This window comes from Camelus ferus, chromosome 23 (genome assembly GCF_009834535.1).
Source record: "Camelus ferus isolate YT-003-E chromosome 23, BCGSAC_Cfer_1.0, whole genome shotgun sequence".
NCBI classification, from domain to species: domain Eukaryota; kingdom Metazoa; phylum Chordata; class Mammalia; order Artiodactyla; family Camelidae; genus Camelus; species Camelus ferus.
In genome coordinates this window covers 21,459,571-21,481,617 of record NC_045718.1, presented here as the reverse complement: position 1 = coordinate 21,481,617, position 22,047 = coordinate 21,459,571, and the positions used below count along the sequence as shown (strand labels likewise).

The window sequence follows — 22,047 nt, the reverse complement described above, 5'->3', positions numbered from 1 at the left end:
TCTGCCCCAATCTGTCTCCCCAGTGCCACCCAGGTTTGGGCCTCCCCATATCTGGCCAGTATTAATGCAGTGGCTTCCTGGAGGATCCCCTGTCTCCGACAGCCCCCTGACAGTCAACTCTTCACCCTGGAGCCAGAGAGATCTTACTCCCATCAAGGGCTAGCCTTCAGTGGCTCCCCAAGTCCCAGACATTCATGCAGTACTCCAGGTCCCCTGAGATCCAACTGCCTGATTCTCCAGCCTCATGTCTGTCCTCTCTTGCTCACCAACCAGCAGTACTGAAATACTTGTAATTGCTCAAAACACCATGATATTTAGAGCCTTTGTACTTTGCACACTCTCTTTTCCGTGGCCTGATACTCTCCCTGCCCTTCGCCCACCCCTCCACTACCTTTACCCTGGCTCCTCATACTCCCTCTACCTGGCAGAGCCCTGTTCATACTTAAAACTGCCAACTCCTCAGTGATGTCCTCCCTAACCGACAACTCCTTCCCATGCCCTGGAACCCCTCCTGTGAATGGATCCTGTCCCTGACCATGTGTCTCTCATTGCATCTGTCACTCAAATTTGTGATAATTACTCACGACTGTCCTTTCCCCTCCACTGTCTCTATACCTCTGTGCAGGACCCGGGTAGCACAGAGTAGGTGTCACTTAGAAGTTGTTCCCCTGAGGTAGCTTCCTCTCTGCACCATTGCCTCTCACCTTGAGCAAGTTCTTGAAAAGCTCAGAACTTCCATTTGCTGATCTGCAGAATGGAGAGATGTGAGAATCAGAAGGGGGCACGTATATTAAATAACTTTATAAAGGGCTAAGAGCTATGCATGTGTTTTTATTACATTTTCTTCCTCCAGACCAGCGTTAATCAGCATTTGCCTGTGTGAAAATCATAAGATCCAAGGAATGTGATGTGATCTTTTTATGATTTCTCCACCGTGAGTCCAGGGAAAAGCTGGTGAAGAGTAAACCATTAATTATGATTCCCCGCAGCCTGCAGGCTTCTCTGAAGCTCCAGGTTAATGATTCTGAGGTTGTTTTTCTCACAGGGCCAATTGGTATCTAATCTTTGGCATGGTATGTCCCTTCTTTCTTAAGAATAACTTGACTCATCCTGGGGTCAGGAACCTTGTTTGGCCAGAGAAAACAGTAGATATGTGTAGGTCTTGGGCTATTCCCCTTTCTCATCGGTGCCCAGTGCCCACCATTCCCTCCACCAACAGAAGAGACCTTCCCCACCCTCCGTGATGATGTCTGTAGAAGTCACAGACTGAAGGTCCAAGCAGCGAGGATGCTGTGACCCAACAAATAATTTCCCTCATGTGAAGGTGTAAGGATTTCGTTTTGGAACCCCCAGAAAGAGAAAGTTCCTGAAGATTTGGTGTGAAGAAACAACCAAAGTTTAATTAGCAGCTGGGGGGAGGACTGGGCTGCAGACAGAGGCAGCCCCACTTGAGAGTGGACCCTGGAATTCCAGGTGGGAGCCTGTTTGTGGCTGCAGCTCGGGTCACACCAGAGGCTGGGGTAGAAGCCTGGGAGCCAGACACAGCTCGGAGGTGGTCTGGATGCTCTTGAAATAAGGTCAGCTAAGGGCAGTGAGCTCACTGTAGTCTGAAAACTGAATCACGGTGTCTCCCCAGCACCTACGTTTCCTTCCCCTCAATCCAGTAAAATTGATGCTCATCTCTGTAGAGTTTGGGAAAACAGTGTTAAGAATGCTGGGTTTCAGGTTCTTGTGCTGGTCCTGTCTCAGGCTTGTTTGCTTTACCTCCTTCCCATGCTTCAGACAGGGCTTTGCATAAGGAAATGGGCTGATGGATCACGGTTCTGTGAAGATCCCATTGTGTGACTGGAGCAGGTTACCTTCTCTGAGCTTCAGTGTTCTCCTCTGTAAAAATAGGAATATCATTCCTTCTGTTTCTAATAACCAAACACGTGTTCTTGTAATTTACCTTTAGGAAATGTAATTTAAAGAGAGCAAGCCTTTCTGACATATCACTTTTGTGCATACATGAAAGTGAAAACATAATGGAAAAGCATTGGCAATAATTTTATCACAACTGCCACGGTAATTGTAGGACCATCCTGATTTCAGAGATAGTAAAATGTCAAAAATACATCTGTGTGCCTACCACTTTGCTTGAGAGAACAATTCCCAGCAGCACTGACAGCCTTGTGTCAGTGGTTCTTGATTTAGCCTTTCCACTCTAGAGAAAACTGTCCCAAATTTTGTTTACTGTTCCCTCATTTTTGTCTACAGCTTTATGAAACATACTGTATGTGATATATTATATGATCTTATTTCTGAACAGTTCTGTAAGTGGAATTACATTTCATTCTTTAATGTTTTTAAAAATCATGTTAAGTTGATCTATGCTAATGTGTGTAGCTCATTCATTTTTCACTATTGAATATCCCACTCTCTTCATACCCTGCTGTATTAATTCTGTTGATGGAAATTTGGGCTGTTTCCAGTGTTTTGCTATTATTTTTACTATAAACATTCTCACAGTTGTTTCTTAGAACATGTGTGTTTCTCCAGGTATCTAGGAAGGGAATGGCTAAGTCTAGATGAGAGTGTTCACTGTTCTGATTGCCAGCAAATGCTGCTGCCCCATTTAGCCTGAGGGGATAGGAGGCCTGTCCTTGCTTTGTTTACAGACCTTCAGGGGGAATAAACATTTATAAAAAGGTTAGGGAGATGGTGACCATAGACCTTCCCAGGCTGGAGTCTGATTTTCAGCGGTGGCTCTGGGGAGGCAAAATGCAGCATTCCTGTTGGTACCACTGAGCATGTGTGTGAGGTGGGGCTGCCCCTGCCTGGACACTGGGGTCTCAGGCTGCAGCACGGCTGACATCACGGAATCCACTGTGAGGTCACTACTGGGCTTCAGGACCTAGAGATTCAGACAGAACGCTACATGCCTTTCTCTGGTTGTATGGTTCTTTATTTAAACTGCAGTAAGGAAGCTGGATTAGGCTTTCCAGGGATACTTCCCTGAGCCCTGGTCCCCTTTGCAGCTTCCAGCTCTGGGTCCTGTTAATGGGCTTCAAAGGTCACTGTCTCCATGGTCTCAGCCTCCACAGCATCGATGATCTCCAGCTCCTGGCCACTCTCTGCTGTCTCCACGATCACTTCCATGCTGGTCCTTCCCACTGCCTTAGCCAGGATGTCCTCATCTTCATCTTGCGGTGGAATCACTGCTTTTGTAGTAAGATTGGCTCTGACGCTCCTCAAGAAAGAGCTGATCCTGCTGAGTCTCTTGGTGTCAGAACCTGAACTCCCTGTGGATAAGCTCCTACTTGATTTGTGTGAGGTCCTGGACTCCTTGGCAATGGGAGCGTGGCTGATGCCCTTGTGCGCTGTACCCCGCTTGCTGTCCTCCGGGCTGCCACGGCCTTTCTCCTTTTTGTTGTCTCTTGAGGCTCTACGGCGGGCTGAGGACTGGCTGGCTGCTTTTCGGATTACCTTGTCCCCCGATGCCCTATGGCGGCTTTCCCCTGACCTGCGGTGCTGGAAGCTCCTGAGAGCTCTCTCCTTTTCCCGTCGCTCCCTTCTCTCCCTTCTTCCCTTGTGGGCCTGGGACACTTGCTGTGGCCTCCCATCCTGTTCGCTCACTTGGCCTTCCTGTGGTAAGGTGGAGATGAGGGGCCCCTGGTCTTCGCTGTGGGCTGTTCCTCTGATGGTCTTGCTGGGTTTTGCTCCTGCCACAGTCATGCTGGCCTCAGGGGAGAGGCTGGTGGATGTGCTGGAATTATACCCCGAATTGTTCACGGCACCTGCCACGCCCCATCTCATGCTCCTCAGGGATATGTTGTCAGTGCCCGCAGTGGCTAGCTTGGTTTTGCTTCCTCCTGGATTCTTGGTGGCTGTGGCTGCTGTGGCCATGCCCAGCTGTTCTGGGGCAGGAGATGTGGACCCTGCCATGCTCAAAGTGCCTGCTGCAGTGCTTGCCGCTGCCACCTCTGTCATTGATCTCGCTGCTGACTCTTTGCCAAGCTCTGTAGGTTTTGTGTTTGTGGTGGTTGCATAGGAAATGGTAGTGAGTTTAAGGGAGTCCAGTTGGATCCCCTCCCCTCCAGCAAAAGCTGCAGAGGTGGCCGCGGCCACCTCGGAACCCACGTGGAGGCTCCTGATGCTCACCTGGTCTTGATCCCCTTTTCCTTGGAAATCCGACGCTGCTGGGCTCCTCCTGTCCTCCTCCTCAAACACCGGCATGCAGATCATGTCTCCTGCTGGAATGGCACAGGTGCTGCTGTTACTGTCCACTGGTGGCCGCAGGAGGTAAATCAGCTTTTCCCAATGGGCAAAGAGGTCTTCCCGCCCATCCAGAGGGGGACACAACTGCAGGTAGCAGGAGCGGCCCGTAGCGAACTTAAGGCGCAGCTGTTGTTTCTCGCGGTTGTGAATGGAGATCCTCATGAACTTCAAGGGAAGGAGCCTGGTGAGCTCTAAGGTCTTGGCAGCCTTGCGGCCTTTCCCCTTGGTGGCCTGGCCCCGCCCAGCATGCTCTTCACAGCCGGCGGCTGGTCGGGCCAGCAGCATGACATCTGGGAGCGGGAGGATGGGGCTGGTGGATGCAATGCCCACGGTCACCATGCAGACACGGTTGTGCACATCGATCACTTCTCCCCTTTTGGTGATCTGGATAAAGTCGCTCTCAAATATCGGTGCGTACTTGAATATGTCGTATTCTCCCTTGTGCAGTTGCCGCTGCAGTTTCCCCATGGCAGTGTTGAACATGCCCACTCCCGAGCCGCTCTGGGCCGTGTAATATGGTAACAGAAACTCCCTGCTCATGGCTGTCTTTGGTCACGACAAGCAGTGCTGGCAAGACAGGTCCCTGGGTCTTCCCTTCCTTGGCCTCGTTGGCAGAAGAGGGAGCAGTGGAGCTCCTGCGTGTCACAGGTGGCTCCACAACAGGTCTCCCAAGCCCACCCCTACCCTCGGGCCCCCCACCTTTGCTTCAGGCAGGGGTGGGGGCACAGATGATCCAGGTGGGGATGCTGTAGGATGCCTGGCCCCCAGGCTGAATCTCTTCAAGTATAGAGGGGTATGATAGGCTCCCCTCTGCCTCACCTCACTTCTGCTTCTGATTTTTTATCTTCCCGAGAGGCTGTGAACTGCAGTACTAGTGAGAGAAGCAACCACTCTCTCAGCCTAAACCCTCTGCACAGGCATATTTATCCTCTGCTGCCTTTGTGACCTGTCACTGTCACATACCCCTTTGTTCGTATCCTCCAGCCACCCCCTCTGGGCAGGGCCACCATCTTCCCCCAAACACCCCATTGACCCTACAGAGGACAGGCCCACCCTGCCAGAGACTCAGGTGGGTACCAAGTAAAAATTTCTCCAAATGGGAAAATTTTGTGTGGTTGCTTTTTTTCTCCTCCAAATTCAGCAACTAGACAAAATCTATAGGTAAATAAGATAATGGGATAGATTTGAACTATATGAGCTCATGGTTTAATTTTTTCAAATAACCTAGAATTGGCAGTGTTGGGCCTTAGTCTGTCCTTTCATAAAATCTCAGTGAGCGTTGACGATGATGATTTTTAAAAATAACATTAAAATTGCTTCTCCAAATTAACACAACAGTGTAGACTGACTTTATTTCAATAAAAAAAAATCATAAAGGAAATAAAAAGTGGAGTTACAAAATGAAAATTTTAAAACTTGCTTCTCATAGGCACCATGCTATATTCTTGACATGTGATCATAAGAACCCATTGAGTTTGGTGCTGTTGCTACATTTTCCAGTTTACAGGTAAAGAAATTGAGGTTTTATCACTTATCTAAGTTCACAGAACTAATGGTAGTGAAGGCAGTATTTGAATGTAGATGTAGTTGATTCTAAAGCCTTTGTTCTGAACCACTGTAGTGCTTTGCCCCGAAGGAAAGCTTCAGCCACCCAAATGTTTGCAAACTGCACTGATTTAAGTACCTTTAAGGAGACCTACTTAGTGCATCATTAGAAGCTGCATAATTAATTCTGCATGTGTGCATATGTTATGAAGAGAACCCAAGACAGCAACTGGGCTGATTTGGGGATTAAATTATCCAGGGGATCACCGCAGACTCTCCCCTCCCCTATACTTGTGCAAACAGACTGCATATGGAAGCCTATTATTCTCTCTTATGACCCTCATCCTCTCCTCCCTCCTGGCCACTTTTTAAAGTATATTTGATTTACAATGTTATGTTAGTTTCTGGTGTACAGCATAGGGATTCAGTCATACATATATATACATATTCTTTTTCATTATAGGTTATTACAAGGTGTTGAATGTACTTCCCTGTGCTATACAGTCCGACCTTGTTTATCTATTTTATATGTAGCCGTTTGTATCTGCTAACCCCAAACTCCTAATTTATCCCTCCCCCACCCCTTTCCCCTTTGGTAACCATAAGTTAGTTTTCTATGTCTGTAAGTCTGTTTCTGTTTTCTAAATAAATTCATTTGTCTCATTTTTTTAGATTCTACATATGAGTGATATCACTTATGTTATATTTGTCTTCTTTTAACATTTTTTATTGAGTTAGTCATTTTACAATGTTGTGTCAATGTCATATTTGTCTTTGTTTGATTTACTATGATTAGCATTAGACTCAGCTGGCCTTTTTAGCCTCCGTGCTCCTCAGAGCAGTTCTTGATAAGACAAATAGAGACGCTTCTGGGGTTAGAGCCACTATAAGAACACGGAAGGATCCTCACTGGGCAAACCTGGCCTCCTCGAAGGTTCTTCCTCAGGCAGATCCACGAAACACTTGACTCCACAGAGAAACTGTGGGAATGTGACCAAAGAGTTTAGGATGCAGAAGACAGGCAAAGCTTGGTATTTCAGGGTTTATTCAAAGCCCAGGGGAGAAATTAGGATAAAGATGGAAAATGGTCAGCATCTTCACTCCAGGCAGAAAGGTGCAAGTTTCAATTCCAGGACCCCTGATCTGGGCCAGAACCCCTTACAGCTCTTTACTCTGAAACAGCTGTCAGGTCAGATCCCAGGGAAAGGCAAGGGGTCACGATGAAGGCAGGAGAGAGGAGGGAGGGTGGGCTCTCCATGCTCTCCCAGTGTGATGTCACCACCCCAGCAAGTGGCAGCCCAAGGAAAAGACCTTGTCAAACCAGGTGTCTGACTCTGGCAGAGGTCCCAGCCAAGTTAATTCTCTCAGAACCCCACCTTTCCCTCTCTGTCAAGTGTGAAACTAGATGAACTAAGTAACTTGATGGTAAATACATATTCATCCTTTTAAAAAAAATTATAGTAGCAAAACATAAACTTGGTTACACAAAACTATTTTCAATGTGTTCATTAAAAGAATTTACAGTTCCACTAATGATTTACAGTGCATTTCTCAGATCAGTCTTTCTTGCCACAGCCACCACCCCTTCCTTCCTCTTGAATTCATTGTTGTCCATGGCAGCTTAAAAATGTCTTGAGTTTCACAGCAGCTGATTGGTGGCATGACCAGAAGGTGAATGCAGAGAAATTTTTCCCCCTCCACCAAGATAAGGAAAATAGATTATCTCCTGAAAAGAGTGGTGAATGGTACTTCTACAAGATGCTCTTGACAAATTAGGAACTACCCCGATATGTAATTAAAGCAGCAAAATTAGGATGCCTGTGTCACAAGTGACAGTTTAAAGGAATCATACACGAGTTCAAAGGAGCAGGCACCATTCACGTGCATGAATCTAACATTTAATGAAACCAGAACCTCTCTGAAGAATGGCATTGGTGGCAGAGTAGCCACTTTTTATTTCCTGCCTGTGAATGTTACATATATGTACAGGCAAAGAGCGAGGGACCCTGGTTCTGTTACAGACCTAAGCAATCATATGCTCTGGAGAGTCCAGAAAATTAGGTGGACTCCTTTTCTTTGAATTATCACGCCTATCCTATCTAGTTATACTGTCTCTCGTCCTCACTCTTCCTCTCTTCCTTCCCATCCTCCCCGCCATTCTTTTCCAAATTTGAAATATATATTTGCAACAATGAGATCCATATTTGGACATTATAAGAGATGTAATTCAAGTGACGAGTTCATGACAAGATCTGTGACAAATGCAAGGTGTCCATGGCTCATGTTGAACAACAGGCGTACGTACATGTTAGGTTTTATATATCAGAGAAAATGATAGTTAAGGTATTCAACTTTTATATCAAAATTCTAAATACCAAATAGTTAATCTAAAGGATATACTTGCTGCCATGTTCTAGAATTTGTCAATGAGAAATTGAACATCAGAAACCACAGACTGAGAAACAGGATTGAAAGTCAAATATCCTACCTAGTTGTATGCCAAAGAACAAAGAAAAACACTTGAAGAATATATGTAACTTGAGACCACTCCCCCACGCCGCCATCTCCAAAGGAGAGAGGAAGGGGATGGTTAGATCTCAACAAACCACTGATTTTAAAGAACAGAAACCTGCGCAACACTTAAGTTCACTGTGTCTTGGTTCCAATATTTATTACATTGACAGGTTAGGAATATTCGGATAAATAAGTAATATTTTCTCTTACAGAAAATTGTAATGAGACTACTGAGTAGGATTAAACACTCTGAGGATTTCACAGAAACATCAGAATTTAAACAGACTGTAGCCAGAGTCCTCATGGCCAGTGTGAGTGACTTTCTCACAGCTATAAACACTCTGGGCCAGATTTCTACAAACATCTGCATGACAAAAACAATGCCATTAACATCTAATAATGCTAAAGCCTAGGCATCACCTGGCTTCAAATGCGTCTTCACTGAATGTGGTTTTCAACCGCAAGAAAAGGAAAATGGAATATTCTTTGGCTCATCCGGCCTAGAAAAGATTCCTGACCTAAGTCACTGAGCAGAGAGTCCTAACCCTTGGGAACCTGGACTCTGTCTCTGCGTTCTTCCTGTGATGTTATAACTGAGTTTGCAACAGAGGACCTGCGTTAATGCCTGGGTGCCAAGGGGAAGGAGGCCTTCTCTGTTGGCACGAAAACCAGACTCTCTGCTAGCCGGCCGTTTTGTTCTCCCAGGGCTGACACGCTTTTCTGGCCACCTGAACATTTTGTAAGACACTGCCCATGGTGATAGCCCCCCAAACTCTCAGAAACCAGGTCTGAGGAAAGTCGCGAAAAAGTCATAGCGGTGTTGTGTGGTGCAAACATCGGAAGAACACAACGCCTAGTTTTGAAACGAACACCTTGCACGCAGTCATTCCTGTACAGAACAGCATATTTGCTAGCAAGCACAACCCTGGCCATTGCACAACTTTCACGAGATGCCATTCTTACTCCACGTCCCATATGAGTGAGCCTGGCAGCAGCAGCAGAGGAGGTGGCCCCATCCACCCAAGTTACAGATACTGCTTCTGCATGAATCCTAATGGTGGGAGTCCTGGTTTTTGTAGAATCCAGATGAAAGGCAGGCAGGACCCTAACCAGAGGACCATCTGGAGAATCCAAGGATGGCCAACATGTTAAGGCCTAAATCCTGGAGTTGAGGCAAAAGATACCCTTGCCCTGGTCCAAAGTCCACCCTGGGGTGGAGTGGAAAGGCCCAGCTGAGTCACCAAGGGCCCTCAAGCCTTCATGGTTCTCTGCTGCTGGGATGTGAGAGGTGCACAGGAAGTCAGATCTCCAATGGCTTCAGGGTTTCAGATGGAAAAGGAGGATTTGATGAGGACTCCCCAGTTGCCCCCATACCATGGCTGCTTAGCTCTGCAGTGTTCCCTCTTTTATCTGTTGGATAAAAAGGTTTCTCTCATCTTCCGGAGTCCGCCCATTCTGAGCCCGGACAATACACGTGGGCCGATGAAGGTTGAGCATGTATATCAAATGCTGCTTCTCATTCTTGAGCTCCTCAATTTGGGCCTTCAGTTCAGCATTCACACTCTCCAGCTTCTCCGACTCCTGGGGGACAAGCAACAGAGATACTAGGAAGGGAGCCAAGGTCCAGTGAGGATGGGGCCGGGGGAGGGGCCTGCCAGTGCTCCTGGGTGGTAGGAGTAACGGCTGGAACGTGGCTGGAACATTCCACGGGGCTCATCAAGCTGGGAGTGGCCTGCAGGAGGAATGCCGTCGGCTCCCTGTTACAGTGCTCCACAAAGCCAGTGCAGCAGCATTAGGTTTGGGAGAATCCACAGCCTGGAGAAGCCTTTGAACTTGGAGGCTCCTTCAGAGATGCCCTTGAGTTTCCACTCAAGGTTGAGGCAAATCGTGACTCTTATAGTAATGAAACAGTAATAGAACCAATGGCACAGAGATCTCCTTTATGTGAGTCCAACAGCCCATAGGCAGGTCTTCTGGACCTGCAAAGGCCTTATGGGCTGGAAAGAAATCCAGTCTCATGGTGCTTGGTCTTTTATGAGTCACTGGTTTCATTGAGAAGCTCATCTCCCCAGAAAGAATGTACATAGCAATACCCAAAATGTCTTAATTTTCACTGACCTCCTGAAGCAATCAACAGAACCCTTGGGGACCTATGGACCCTGGGTGAAGACTCTGCCCTAGCCTGTCCACACTTGTTGGGGGTGGGACACAACTGCTGGAAAGACGGCATCACAGCCTGCTCCACCAGCCCACAGGTGCACATCCCACTGCTTCCTCTCCCTTCTGGAAGAGGGGCTGGCTGAACGCAGCCAGGAGCACAGACTATTGGCTGCTCTGAGGAGAAGGGCTGCAAAGTTAAGAACAAGACACGAATGCAAAGCAAGTGTAACCTCTGTCTGTGGATTAAGGAAATAAACTTGTTTGAAGAGATTAATTAAAGGCTTTTCATAGTGAGCTAAATGAGAGATGGCAGCTTCCTTTTCTCAGGAAAATGGGCAAATGAAACCTCTTTAACTGGGGTGACATATCCTGCAGCCTGGAAGTTTCTGGACATGCATGGACTGGCTGAGGCTGCTGGAAATATGGGCATCAGATGATCTTGTGGTTTTTCATTCACACATCTGTTTCTTACACATTCAGAGTCACATTCGTGGTGCTTACAGCTTTGCTACCTCCTCACTCTGCAACAGGCATTTCTGCTGCCAGGTACCAGCTTTCCCTTCTTGGGAAAACACTTCTAAGTTTGGGCTTTCACACTCTGCTTCCTCGTGGAACATGAGTTGGTGGGGGACAGGGGTGAGCAGGAGCTAGGGGCAGGTGCAAAGGCACTCACTTTCTGTAGGCACTCTGTCTTCTCCTTTTTCTTGTTCCGGCACTTGGCGGCTGCAATCTTATTTCTTTCCCGTCGCCTCTTTTTCCTTTCATCTTCTTCAGGGGCCACCTGTAAAGTTCAAGAGGCACAAGCTTAATGGAAGGCAAGAAATACAACCCCCCTGAGATACACTGCCTTTTATTGCCAGCTAAAACCAGCAAGCGAGGGCAACCCTAACGTTAAAGGATCTGAAAGTAAAGCTCTAGACTTTTGCGTGAAACCTCTCTACACACACACACAACACACACACACACACACAATGAATAATGAAAGTCAAAGAACTGTTAATATTATATTGGCAATATTAGGAAATTAAAATTTATTTTGTTTTTAAAAAACATTTGGATTTTAAAATAGGAGTTTGATATTACTATTGGCAATAACTGTAAGCAATTAGAGCAAGGAACAGATTTTGTTTGGTAAATATATCCTTTCCCCTAGGACCAGGAATGACCTCAAGAACATCACCTCGCCACCCATTCCCCTGCCTCTTCTTCCATTAAAGACCAAGGGCAGCCCCATTCATCTCTGCCTTCACCTGGAGCATCCTCATAGCACCTCCTTCCTAAATTTAGGAGAAGCCTGTGCAGCTCCTAGAGAAGAGGAACCCAAGCCCATTCCCCAGCCAGCTCATGGTCACCAGACTACAAAACTGGTTGTAAATCTAGGCTTTTGGCTCTTCCTGCATCCTCTGTAGGCCACAACTGCCTCATTCTAGCATGTTGCCTTCCCAGAGGTGACTGGGATCTGGGGAGGAGGCTCACACTGCCCAGACACAAGATGCCTAGGGGTTTCACAGGCTCATACCTTATTTTAGGTTGAGAATTACAGCAACCAAGGGGACCAGAACATTCAACTAGATCATTTGGTGCATTCTCTTCCCAGCAGAAAAAATCTACTTGATCACCCTTGAGTCCTCCACTTGGAATCAGAACGCACATACAACTCCGGAAATTAACTTTGCTGTCAAGACAGATCCAGAAGCCGACATCTCAGAACCTCACTGCCCTCATCCTGGTTCAGACCCTCTCATTTCTGTACACTTCTTCTGCCCTTGCTCCTAGTGCCCATTCTCAACATGACCACCAGGGTAATCGTTTAAAAATATTGTCAGTAAATGTAACACATGACACCATAAAACTCCTTGAAGAGAACATAGGCAAAATATTCTCTGACATAAATTGTACTACGTTTTTTTAGGTCAGTCTCCCAAGGCAATAGAAATAAAAACAAACAAATGGGACCTAATTAAACTTATAAGCTTTTGCAAAGCGAAGGAAAGCATAAACAAAATGAAAATACAACCTCTGGACTGGGAGAAAATATTTACAAATGATAGGTCTGACAAGGGCTTAATTTCCAAAATATACAAACAGCTTATACAACTCAAAAAGAAAAAAATGAACAACTCAATCAAAAAATGAGCAGAAGACCTAAATAGACATTTCTCCAAAGAAGACATACAGATGGCCAATATGCACATGAAAAGATGTTCAACATCACTAATTATCAGAGAAATTCGAATCAAAACTACAGTGAGATACCACCTCACACCAGTCAGAATGGCCATCATTCAGAAGTCCACAAATGACAAATGCTGGAGAGGGTGTGGAGAAAAGGGAACTCCTCCCACTGTTGGTGGGAATGTAGTTTGGGACAGCTACTATGCAAAACAGTATGGAGTTTCCTTAAAAAACTAAAACAGAGTTACCATATGATCCAGCAATCCCACTCTGGAGAAAACTCTAATTCAAAAAGATACAGGCACCCCAATGTTCATAGCAGCACTATTTACAATAGCCAAGACATGGAAACAACCTAAGTGTCCATCAACAGATGAATGAATAAAGAAGATGTGGTATATATACACAATGGAATACTACTCAGCCACGAAAAAGAGTGAAATAATGCCATTTGCAGCAACATGGATGGGCCTACAGATTATCATACTAAGTGAAGTAAGTCAGAAAGAGACAAATATATGATATCACTTAACTATGGAATCTAAAATATGACACAAATGAACTTATTTGTAAAACAGAAACAGACTCACAGACATAGAAAACAAACTTACAGTTACCAAAGGGGAAAGAGAGGGATAAATTAGAAGTTTAAGATAAGCAGATACAAACTACTATACATAAAATAGATAAACAACAAGGTCCTACAGTATAGCACAGGGAACTATATTCACTAGCTTGTAATAAACCATAATGGATAAAATATGAAAAAGAATATATATGTGTATATATAACTGAATCACTCTGCTATACACCAGAAACTAACATAACTAAACTTCAGTTTTAAAAAATTGGGGGGGGGGTGATTAGATTTGTTTATTTATTTGTTTACTTAATGCAGGTACTGGGGATTGAACTCAGGACCTGGTGCATGCTAAGTATGCACTCTACCACTGAGCTATAACCCCCTTAAAATTTTTTTGAAAAAGAAAAATAATTTAAAAATATTAAGTCAGACCATGTTGCTCCTCTGCTCAGAAACCCTCTAGTGCCTTTACCTCACTGAATACATGGCCGTATCTTTACAATAGACTATAAGACCCAGTGTGATCTCGTCCCCACCCATGACTTCAGCTCCTACCTTGCTTCCCACCCCACACTCCACCCCAGCCACCTGGCCCACCTTGCTCCTCCTCCTGTGTATCAACCACACTCCCCACTCAGTGCCCTTGTTCTTGATCTTTTGCCAGATACCTGTATGGCTCTCATCCCCTCTTCCTTCGAGTCTGCTCTAAGGCCATTCTATCAGTGAAGCCTTCCCTGACCTTCTGATTTAAAACAGCAACTCCTCCCACCCTACTCCCCTTTCCCCTTTATTGCTTTATTTTTTCTCCTTTGCCCCTACCTCTTATATCATGTATTTACTTATTTTGTGTGTTGTCAGTCTCCTCCCAACGGAAGGTAAGCTCCAGAAGGGCAGTGCTGTTGTTTGTTTCAATCACGACTGCAGCCCCCTGCTGCCTAGAGCATACCTGGTGCGCGGTAGATGTTTGATAAGTAAGTGCAGAAAGAATGGACACCCCTGGGAGAACCCACCTCAGCTTTTGTGACTGACATCTCGAGGGGCCTGCCGCTGACAGTGACCGATTCCAGCGCAGAAGACATCCGGTGGCAGAGGTGCTTGTTCTGGATGGCGAACCTCAGCTCTTCCTTGACAAAGGGTGTCAGGTTAGCAAAATCCTCAAACACCAGTGACCCAGGAGGGGACAGGCAGGGGACGATGGCAGAGGCACTGACTTCCGAGGCAGAGACCTGGCCTGGGTGTTGAAGCATCATTTTGCTGAAAGACACATCGAAACCCAAACTGCTTCAGGAATTTGGGGGCATGGGCTCAAGTACCCCCACACCTGTGACCTCCAACCCCCGAGCCCCAGACCCAAAAGGAAGGTCCCATAAGCTCTTGGGCTTCCACTTTGTTTTCATTTCACACCATCCTCATCTTGAGTAAAACAGGTTCTTAAAATGTACAGTTCAGTGATGTGGATAAAATGCCTAACTGAAGTTTATAAGGGGTGGATTTCAGGCTATTCTGTTAGTTTTGGCTGGTGTGCATATATGCAAATATAGCCTCAAACAGTCCTGAAAGAGGAAGAACATTAAAAAAAAAAATGAGTGAGACTGTTATGCAACCCCATTTGCAGTCTCCTTTTCAAAAAGAAACCTGGAAAGTATCTGAAATTAAATTGGATCTATCAGAGTGGAAGTAAAAGCAAGGGGTGGGAGACCCTTGAATTTAGCAAATGTATCTCCAAAGCTTCTCCCTCAGCAAGTTGGATCCAAATCAGTGAGAACAGTAACTGTAGCAGGTGTGTTTCTTCACCCCAGTTAGGCAGAGGCTGGGGCATGGGAATTCAGGTCACAAGGGATTAGTAGCCTCTTCTTAAGGTTAAGGTTGGTGAAACAAAAGATCTCAGAGTAAAGAAAAGTGAGGCACTCAGAATGTGGATCTATTTTCGGGAGCGTTGTTCAGTTCTGTGATGTTTGGAGGGCATAGGGCTAGGGGCACAGGGAGCTCTGGGACTGGCTCTGGCAATAAGGAGTAGTGGGACCTGAGCTCTCTGAGTCTCAGTCTTCATACAACAAATGTCTGGGAGCTCCTGCAGCACTGGGACAGAGTCTCCACTGTCACTGTTTCCACAGCCTGGCCCTGCACCTGGCACCAGCTGCTCCCAATGCCTGCTGACCACTGGAAACTATCCAACTAAATACCTGAAATGGGGAAGGGGCGGTCAGATCAGATAGCCTCTGAGGTCCCACTTACCTCTATCCTTCTATGGCCCAGGGAACCCAAAGGGTCAACAAAAAGAAAGGGCAGAAATAGTAATAGTGCCATGGTTCCAGTTTAGAATAGCCCTCCATAAATCTCTCCCTGCTGGACACTCCCTCCAGCAGTGGCCATCCCCCTTCATCCCTGCAGCCAGTTCTCCAGGGGAGATGAGTATGGGGACTGTCAGGCCAGGTGGATCCCTGGAGCGTCCCTTTCACTCTGGCGACCTGCAGTCATTAGCCAAGTCTAGCCAGATGAAGTCCTTTGGCAAGTCGCTAACATTTAATAGGTGCCTCCTTGATACCAGAAACCTTATGTGCATTATCTCACTCAGTCTTGATGAGAACCCAGTGAGTTAGGTCCTCATCCCATTTTATAGACAAGGTAACTGAAATTTAGTCAAGCTAAAGAATTTGCCCAAAGTCTTAGAGTCAGTATGAGGCAGCATCAGAATTTGGAATTAAGTTCGACTCCAGAACTCATGCCCTTAATTTATAGGCTATAAAATGTAATTCTTCACTGCAAAAACAGAGCAAATTTTCCTGGGGGTTGGGGGCAGGTGTGGGGATGGGTAGGGGTCCTATAACTGAAGTGCTGGAGGGGAGGCTAAGCAGAGAGCCATGGGGAGAACTTGAACTCTAATGAATTGCTGAGCTTTCTCTGACTGAGTGCACACTCAGGTTGCTGCCTGAATTCAGGGAGTATGTATAAGTGGGTCTTTTATTCACAAAATTCTGAGACTGGGGTCAGAACACCAAGATTTAAGGCCCACTTCCTCATGCGTCATCATTATACCTTCCAGAGCCTTCTTTCTCCACGGTAGAAGAGGGCAAATAACAAGCACCCTATTTTCCCATAGAGTTGTACAAGGAGCTGAGGAACTAATTCCCGAATATGTCCCAGAAAACTTAAGGTGACTAGGAAATATGTTATTCCTGGGCTTCCCAGTGATCTCTCCAGCCCACAGCTGGCTCTCTGTGGGGTCCAGGTGGGAGGCTGGCTGGTTATTCTCTTTGATCTCAAACACTTCTGAATAGAACACACTGACCTCTAAATCCCCCTTAAGATCCAAGATGCTCTCATGGAGGCAAGAATTCCAGGCTAACGAATGCCACTGTTATTGACTATTCAAAGAAACCCTGGAAATGTATGTAATTCTCTTCTGAAAGCCATGTGTCATGAGTCAGAACTGATGTTCTTCTATCAGTTTAATCCTATAATCTTAGGATGGTGGGAGGAGACTTTTCTGGCAGGTGATAAACTCTGAGAAACCAGTTTTCCACAGTCAGAGGCTTAAGGTTCCCCCATGCATTTGCATTTTCCCTCCTTTTTTCAACTTTATTAAAAACTCAACAGTTCAGAACTGGAATTCAGAGCGGCCACTGGGCTAGCCTTTGTCGGGAGGATGGCACGGCTCCCTTCTACACGGCAGTTTGAACATAGTTCCATTTCACCTCCCAGCTAAGTTTATTAACGAGCTCTTAGGGCTTGGGGGTCTGCTGTTTGAGATTTCTTTCCCCCTTCTTGGTGTAAAGTCAGCAGTCCTGATGAAAGAAACTGAAGAATGTCAGTGGTATGGAATGCTTTTATGAAAAGCGTTGGGTGAGCTTACTGGAAGATGGAAACAGGTTGTAGAAATGTTAAAAGCCTTTCAAAAAGTAAAGCAGTTGTATCTGTAGAGACTTGGGCTTTTCCTGCCCTTGGCTAAAGCTCAGTTTCTTGAGACACTTCCTAGTTATTCCTTGACTCATTCTCTTTAGGTGTGATTTAGCCTAGACTCAGGCTGAGTCCCTAACGAGGAAAATGAAGTTAAGTCTTCAGACAGTTTTGCAGAAAGTTGAGACCCTCTAACATCCCCTTCATCGAAGAAAAAATGTTGGGGGATTTTCTGAGCTGACTTCCTACGCTGATCTTAAAATTGCCCAGGCCTACTGCAGAGAACCTGCATTTTCCTTCTGCTTCATTATCTCCAATCAGAAATCATGTCATATCATCAGCAGTTTCACCATTTTCAAGAAAGTGAAACTTTACTCATGTATTTCTTTAACTAGAAATTCAGCTCCCAGATTTTATTTCCTAGTAGCTGCTACTATGTTGAATTTTCACTCTTAATTTTCATCTTTTTCCACTAAGTGCTGCTCATAAAACATCTCATAGGAGGAAGCCAGTTCTTTCACTAATTTCCTATCTAGGTCTTTCTCCTAGACCACAGGAAGGTTGTCAGTGTAAGGCTGGGTGTCAGGGACAGAGATGACGCTTGCAGGCCCATTACTACCACTCACAAGCTGAGCACCCACCAACGAGATTTTCACACATTCTCGGCCTCAGTCTCCTCATCTGTAAAATGAGAGCAATATTGCCTGCCCCAGTTCCCTCACAGGGCTGTCAGGAAGATTCTGTGAAATTCATGAAGGTGGATTTATAGACATCCTGGGTAGCCATTATTACTGTGATTCCACTTTCCCCATTTCGGGGAGGGGGCATTCATAATGCTGCCTCATTAATCAGGAACTAACTGGAACCTTCAAGAAATTCAGGTCAGTCACAGCTTCTTTTGCACTTTGATGGACCTCTGGCCTCTTGACACATCGATCAAGTCCACCCCACTATTTACTGGCACCAGCTTGTCTCCACTGGTCTTAGGTACTTGAGAAATAACCAGTTCTCACACATGAAACCATTTCTGGTTTCTGTGGTGTCCTGGCTGTGTACTTCCTCCTTCCCAGGCTGGGTAACAGTTGGAACCACTGACCCTGTTCCATGCCCAGCCAATTTGAAAATGGAAGAAATCATGAGCCTTATATATGGGACAGAACACACAATATTAGAGTCATCTAGGTGAGATCTTCATTTTTTAATTGAATAAAATGGGGTCCAGAAGGTAAAGTGACTTGTCCAAGGCCATAAAGCTGGTGAGTGGTCCAGTCTAGGCTAGCTGTTGACCACTGACATTTTACACCAGCAGAGATCCAACGGTGTGAGGACCAACCAAAATGGAGAACAGAGCCAGTGGCCAGGTAGATGAGGGGTCAATAGTCCTACTAACCTGTACCCACAACAGAGGAGACTTTGCTAGGACTAAGACAAGGAGCAGTATAGAAGAAAGAGAACAATGGGGAGAAAAGACCAAGAGGGAGAAAGGGAACGGTGGGGTTAAGACAGGAGGATCTGGAAGTTCCAGAAGCTGCTGGGTGCTGTATCTTATTCACACTGTGCACCTGGAGTGCTGCCTGCAGTGCTGTCTCTGACTATCCAGACAATAACAACTGCAAAACCCACCCCCACCCCAGTCTTCATCCAGGATATCCTCAAAGCAATAGCTTAATGTTATAGCATTATGCTACAAGAAATGCCAAATGCAAAACAATAGGACAGTCATATCAATTTCTTCTTCATTTAAAGTTAAAGACAGAGGCTCCAAAGAGATGTGACTGTCACCCACACTAAAGTACCACCAGTAAGTGCATTGAGAGAACACCCAGATTTTCTAGCGCCCAATTTTTTTTTTCTGGTTCCATCAAGGGTTAGCAACTCCTTTATTTTTAAGAAAGCATTTGTGATTTGGTAGTGAAATTAGGGAAAAGAAAATGGTTAGGAGGAAAGGAAGTAAGTCGATGAGATGAAAATGGGGTGCGGAGGGAGTAGAGAAGGAAAACCAATCAGTGGAAAGAACGTTGGGAAGGGAAGAGATGTCCCACAGAGAAGTACCCTTTCCCCCTCTGCCTCAGAGGCTGACCAAAGAATTCCAGGCCCCCTTGTTCAAGTCCTCTCATCGGCCCCTTTCCTTTCATTTACACTACTCTAGAATCTGAAAATCTTCGTCCAAAAAGGACCTTAATGGATATCCGGTTTAACCACCACTTCCTGCTCGCAAACAGGCAGAGGGCGACCAGGAGTGTCTACATGCCCACATCTCCCAGCTGGGGATACTGAGGCTTAAGGACATCAAGTGCAGTATAGGTTCTCAGGATCCTGGCCCCTAGACCACTGAGCTATTCTCTCAGTTATCTGAATTGGTTTCGCACTGTCGCTCCCCCTCCTACCCTCACAGTCAGTCTACCTGGACGAAAAGCGAAGAAATCCGCGAACCCTCAGAGGAAGAGCCAGAGCTTGAGTCACAGGTACGAGAGAAAAGCGTGTTAGTTACTTGGGATAATAAGTCTTGGGGCCAAGGAGCTCGGCACCTGTGCCGGGAGCCCTCTCCACCTTCCGCCCCAGGGTAGCGACAGGAGCTCGCGCCACCTCTAAACTCAGCCCAGCTAACTTTTGCTCCCGGCTCCCGGCGAGGTCCTGCCGCCCATGGCTCCGAGGTGCTCAGGGCGACCGCCAGCGGCCGCGGCCAGCTCTCGGGTCCCTTCCCCATTCATTCCGTTCCGCCCTTCCGGCAGCCCTTCTGCGATCCTCACTCTCCGTGCCTCTCGGGAAAGGCTGGGCTCGGGAGTGGCACTGACCGTGCACGGAGCGAGGGGTAGAGCCGGTCGGCGAGCCGGATAGGCTCGGACACCCTGCGCACCCACCTACCCTCGCCCGCTCCCAGGGGATGAGTAGGCGCTAGAACGGAGAGGAGCTGTGCTTCGAGGCCGGTTGAGGAGTGGGAGCCGGACCTCTCCGTCGCCAGGAGCATTTCGCGCCCCAAGTCAAAAGAGAAAGTTAGTTCTTTGAGAAAAAGTTTCTCAAGCGCAGAGGAGCAGTGGTGGCTGGGAGAAGTTCAGCTGGAGTTCTCTCGAAGCCAGAAGCTGGGGACGCAGGTCGGGGGTGGGTATAGGGGTCGAGAACTGGTTACTAGAGGGGCGCATAGGGAATGAAAGCGAGCCACCCTTGCCGCGCTCACTCACTCAGATTCCAGCGCTCACCTCCTGTCTCCACTCGGGGCGGCCAGGGTCCAGAGGGCGGGCGGGGTCGGGGCGGGGTCGGGCAGGCTGTCTGTGGGGCCGGCGGGCGAGAACCCAGGGCGCACGGCCGGCGCACGGGGTGGCGAGTCCACTGGGGCAGCGGCGCGGCGAGAGCGCTGTGCAGTGCGCGCCTCGCTGAGTGCGACTGTGGCTGTGAGTGCGTTGCATCACCCCTTTTATAGCTCTTTGGCTGGCGGCGCGCCCATTTACTCCGGGTTACCAGTCCCAGGCTGACGTAATGCTATTAATAGCTTCCCCGGAGAACCAGCCGAACTAGGCTGGGCGAAGGTGGCGGGGAGGGGCCACAGAGGAGGAGGGGAAAAGGGGGACCAGTGATGCAAGCTCGGGGAGGAGCTGGCCTGGACGCGTTCTCTCGGCCTCTCACGCCGGGACACACGCACCCGCCCGCCCTCTCTCTCCATATCAGGACCGGAGCCGCCCGGGCTGGCCGCCAGATGTGCGTACTCGCCGCTGCGTGTTCCAGGCATGAGCCAATGGTGCCCAAGCCAGCGGCATGACTCCACCGCGCTGGCATCTCTCCCTCCGCTAGGTTGAGGAGGGAGGGGGATGGAGAGGCGGGTTCTGGCTGCTGCCCAGACTAGGTGAGGCTGGGAAGTGGGCACGACCTTCCTCTAAAATGCGTGGTCATTTTCTTGAGCTTCAGGAAAATACCCACTTCCCAGCTAAACGCCTCCTTCTCAATTAGGGGGCGGGGTAGGAACAGAAGCGTTAGTCCTTGGTATGGGAGACGTCCCCAAAGACACCCTACAGTGAACCCACACCTTTACCCGCCGGGGGTGACCTCTGCGGCGTGGACTGTGAGAATTCTGCCCGTTAACTCAAGAGCGGAGGGCAGCGCTCAGCGGGCACCGTGCGCCCACGCCCGCAGCCTCGGCACACCCCCACACGAGCGCACACGCGGAACCGCCTCTTGGCCAGTTGGGAACCCGGCTCAGAGGCGAGGGCGAGTGGTAGGACCTGTGGGTTGGGATTTTTTTTTAACAGCCACAAAGCGTTTAGAATTGATAGTGAAACGAGCAAGACCGTGGAAAGATGGGCGACCTGGAGAAATCAGAGGCAACTCAGAGAGGGGCTAAGAATAAGACTGAAGCCTAGAGAACAGGGAGAGGAAGAGAGAAAAGGTGCTTTGGTCTTTGCGGGCGGGGAGGGGCGGGGGTCACCTGGCTCTCAGGCAATGTTGAGGGAAAACACATCTTCGCCTTTCACGTGTTTTTCTGCGCGGAGAGAGGCCTGGGCAGGGACCGGACGGCCAGGACTGGGGACAGGCTGACCGCAGCCGAAAAGGGGCCCCGCAGCAGAAATCCTTTCCGCCCTAAAGCCGAGTGGCGGAAAGTGCGAGTTTTCACGGTCCAGATTCGAATCGAGGCTTCAGCAGAACTGGATTTGAACCTTTAAGAACGATTTCCTAGTTCCGATTCCCCCACCCCAGCTGTCTCAACTTCCAGAGCGGCAGAACCAGGGACCTTCTTAACTGCTCATGGACGAATATAGGTAGACGCGAGCCCGCCATGTTTCGTACCTGCTGAGAGGGAGACCGTGCGCGCCCGTGGGGTGTAGGGTTCACCTGCTTCTACCTGCCTTTTGGGAGAGAGGCGATGCAAGATCATAGTTTGGTAATTTGGGATAGGAACTAGAAGGATCTCAGAGCCGAGATCTTTC

At 47.6% G+C, this 22,047-nt stretch overlaps 2 protein-coding genes across 3 annotated transcripts; both read right to left on the bottom strand.

Moving 5' to 3' along the window:
- Nucleotides 1-2,855: 2,855 nt before the first annotated feature.
- On the bottom strand, nucleotides 2,856-6,269 carry FAM71A (family with sequence similarity 71 member A). The gene has a single exon (XM_006193281.3). It carries the CDS (start codon nucleotides 4,795-4,797, stop codon nucleotides 3,037-3,039), a length of 1,761 nt encoding a protein of 586 aa, XP_006193343.1. The 5' UTR covers nucleotides 4,798-6,269; the 3' UTR covers nucleotides 2,856-3,036.
- Nucleotides 6,270-7,723: 1,454 nt separating this feature from the next.
- Nucleotides 7,724-20,533, bottom strand: ATF3 (activating transcription factor 3). 2 transcript variants are annotated; one of them, XM_032466446.1, is made up of 4 exons: nucleotides 20,311-20,533; nucleotides 14,245-14,488; nucleotides 11,150-11,257; nucleotides 7,724-9,897 (listed from the first exon to the last, which is right to left on the bottom strand). In XM_032466446.1, the coding sequence occupies exons 2-4, from the start codon at nucleotides 14,482-14,484 to the stop codon at nucleotides 9,700-9,702; spliced, it is 546 nt and encodes a 181-aa protein (XP_032322337.1). In that variant the 5' UTR covers nucleotides 14,485-14,488; nucleotides 20,311-20,533; the 3' UTR covers nucleotides 7,724-9,699. The 2 variants fall into 2 exon arrangements, with proteins under 2 accessions (XP_032322337.1, XP_032322336.1); XM_032466445.1 differs by having other exon boundaries at nucleotides 8,443-9,897; nucleotides 20,329-20,532.
- Between the last annotated feature and the right edge of the window lie 1,514 nt (nucleotides 20,534-22,047).

Coding starts and splice junctions, on each gene's coding strand:
- FAM71A (XM_006193281.3), bottom strand. CDS start 4,797: ATGAGCAGGGAGTTTCTGTTACCATATTACACGGCCCAGAGCGGCTCG.
- ATF3 (XM_032466446.1), bottom strand. CDS start 14,484: ATGATGCTTCAACACCCAGGCCAGGTCTCTGCCTCGGAAGTCAGTGCC. Junction 11,258..14,244: donor TGTCAGTCACAAAAGCTGAG/GTGGGTTCTCCC, acceptor TGAACTTTACAG/GTGGCCCCTGAAGAAGATGA. Junction 9,898..11,149: donor AGACAGAGTGCCTACAGAAA/GTGAGTGCCTTT, acceptor CTTGTCCCCCAG/GAGTCGGAGAAGCTGGAGAG.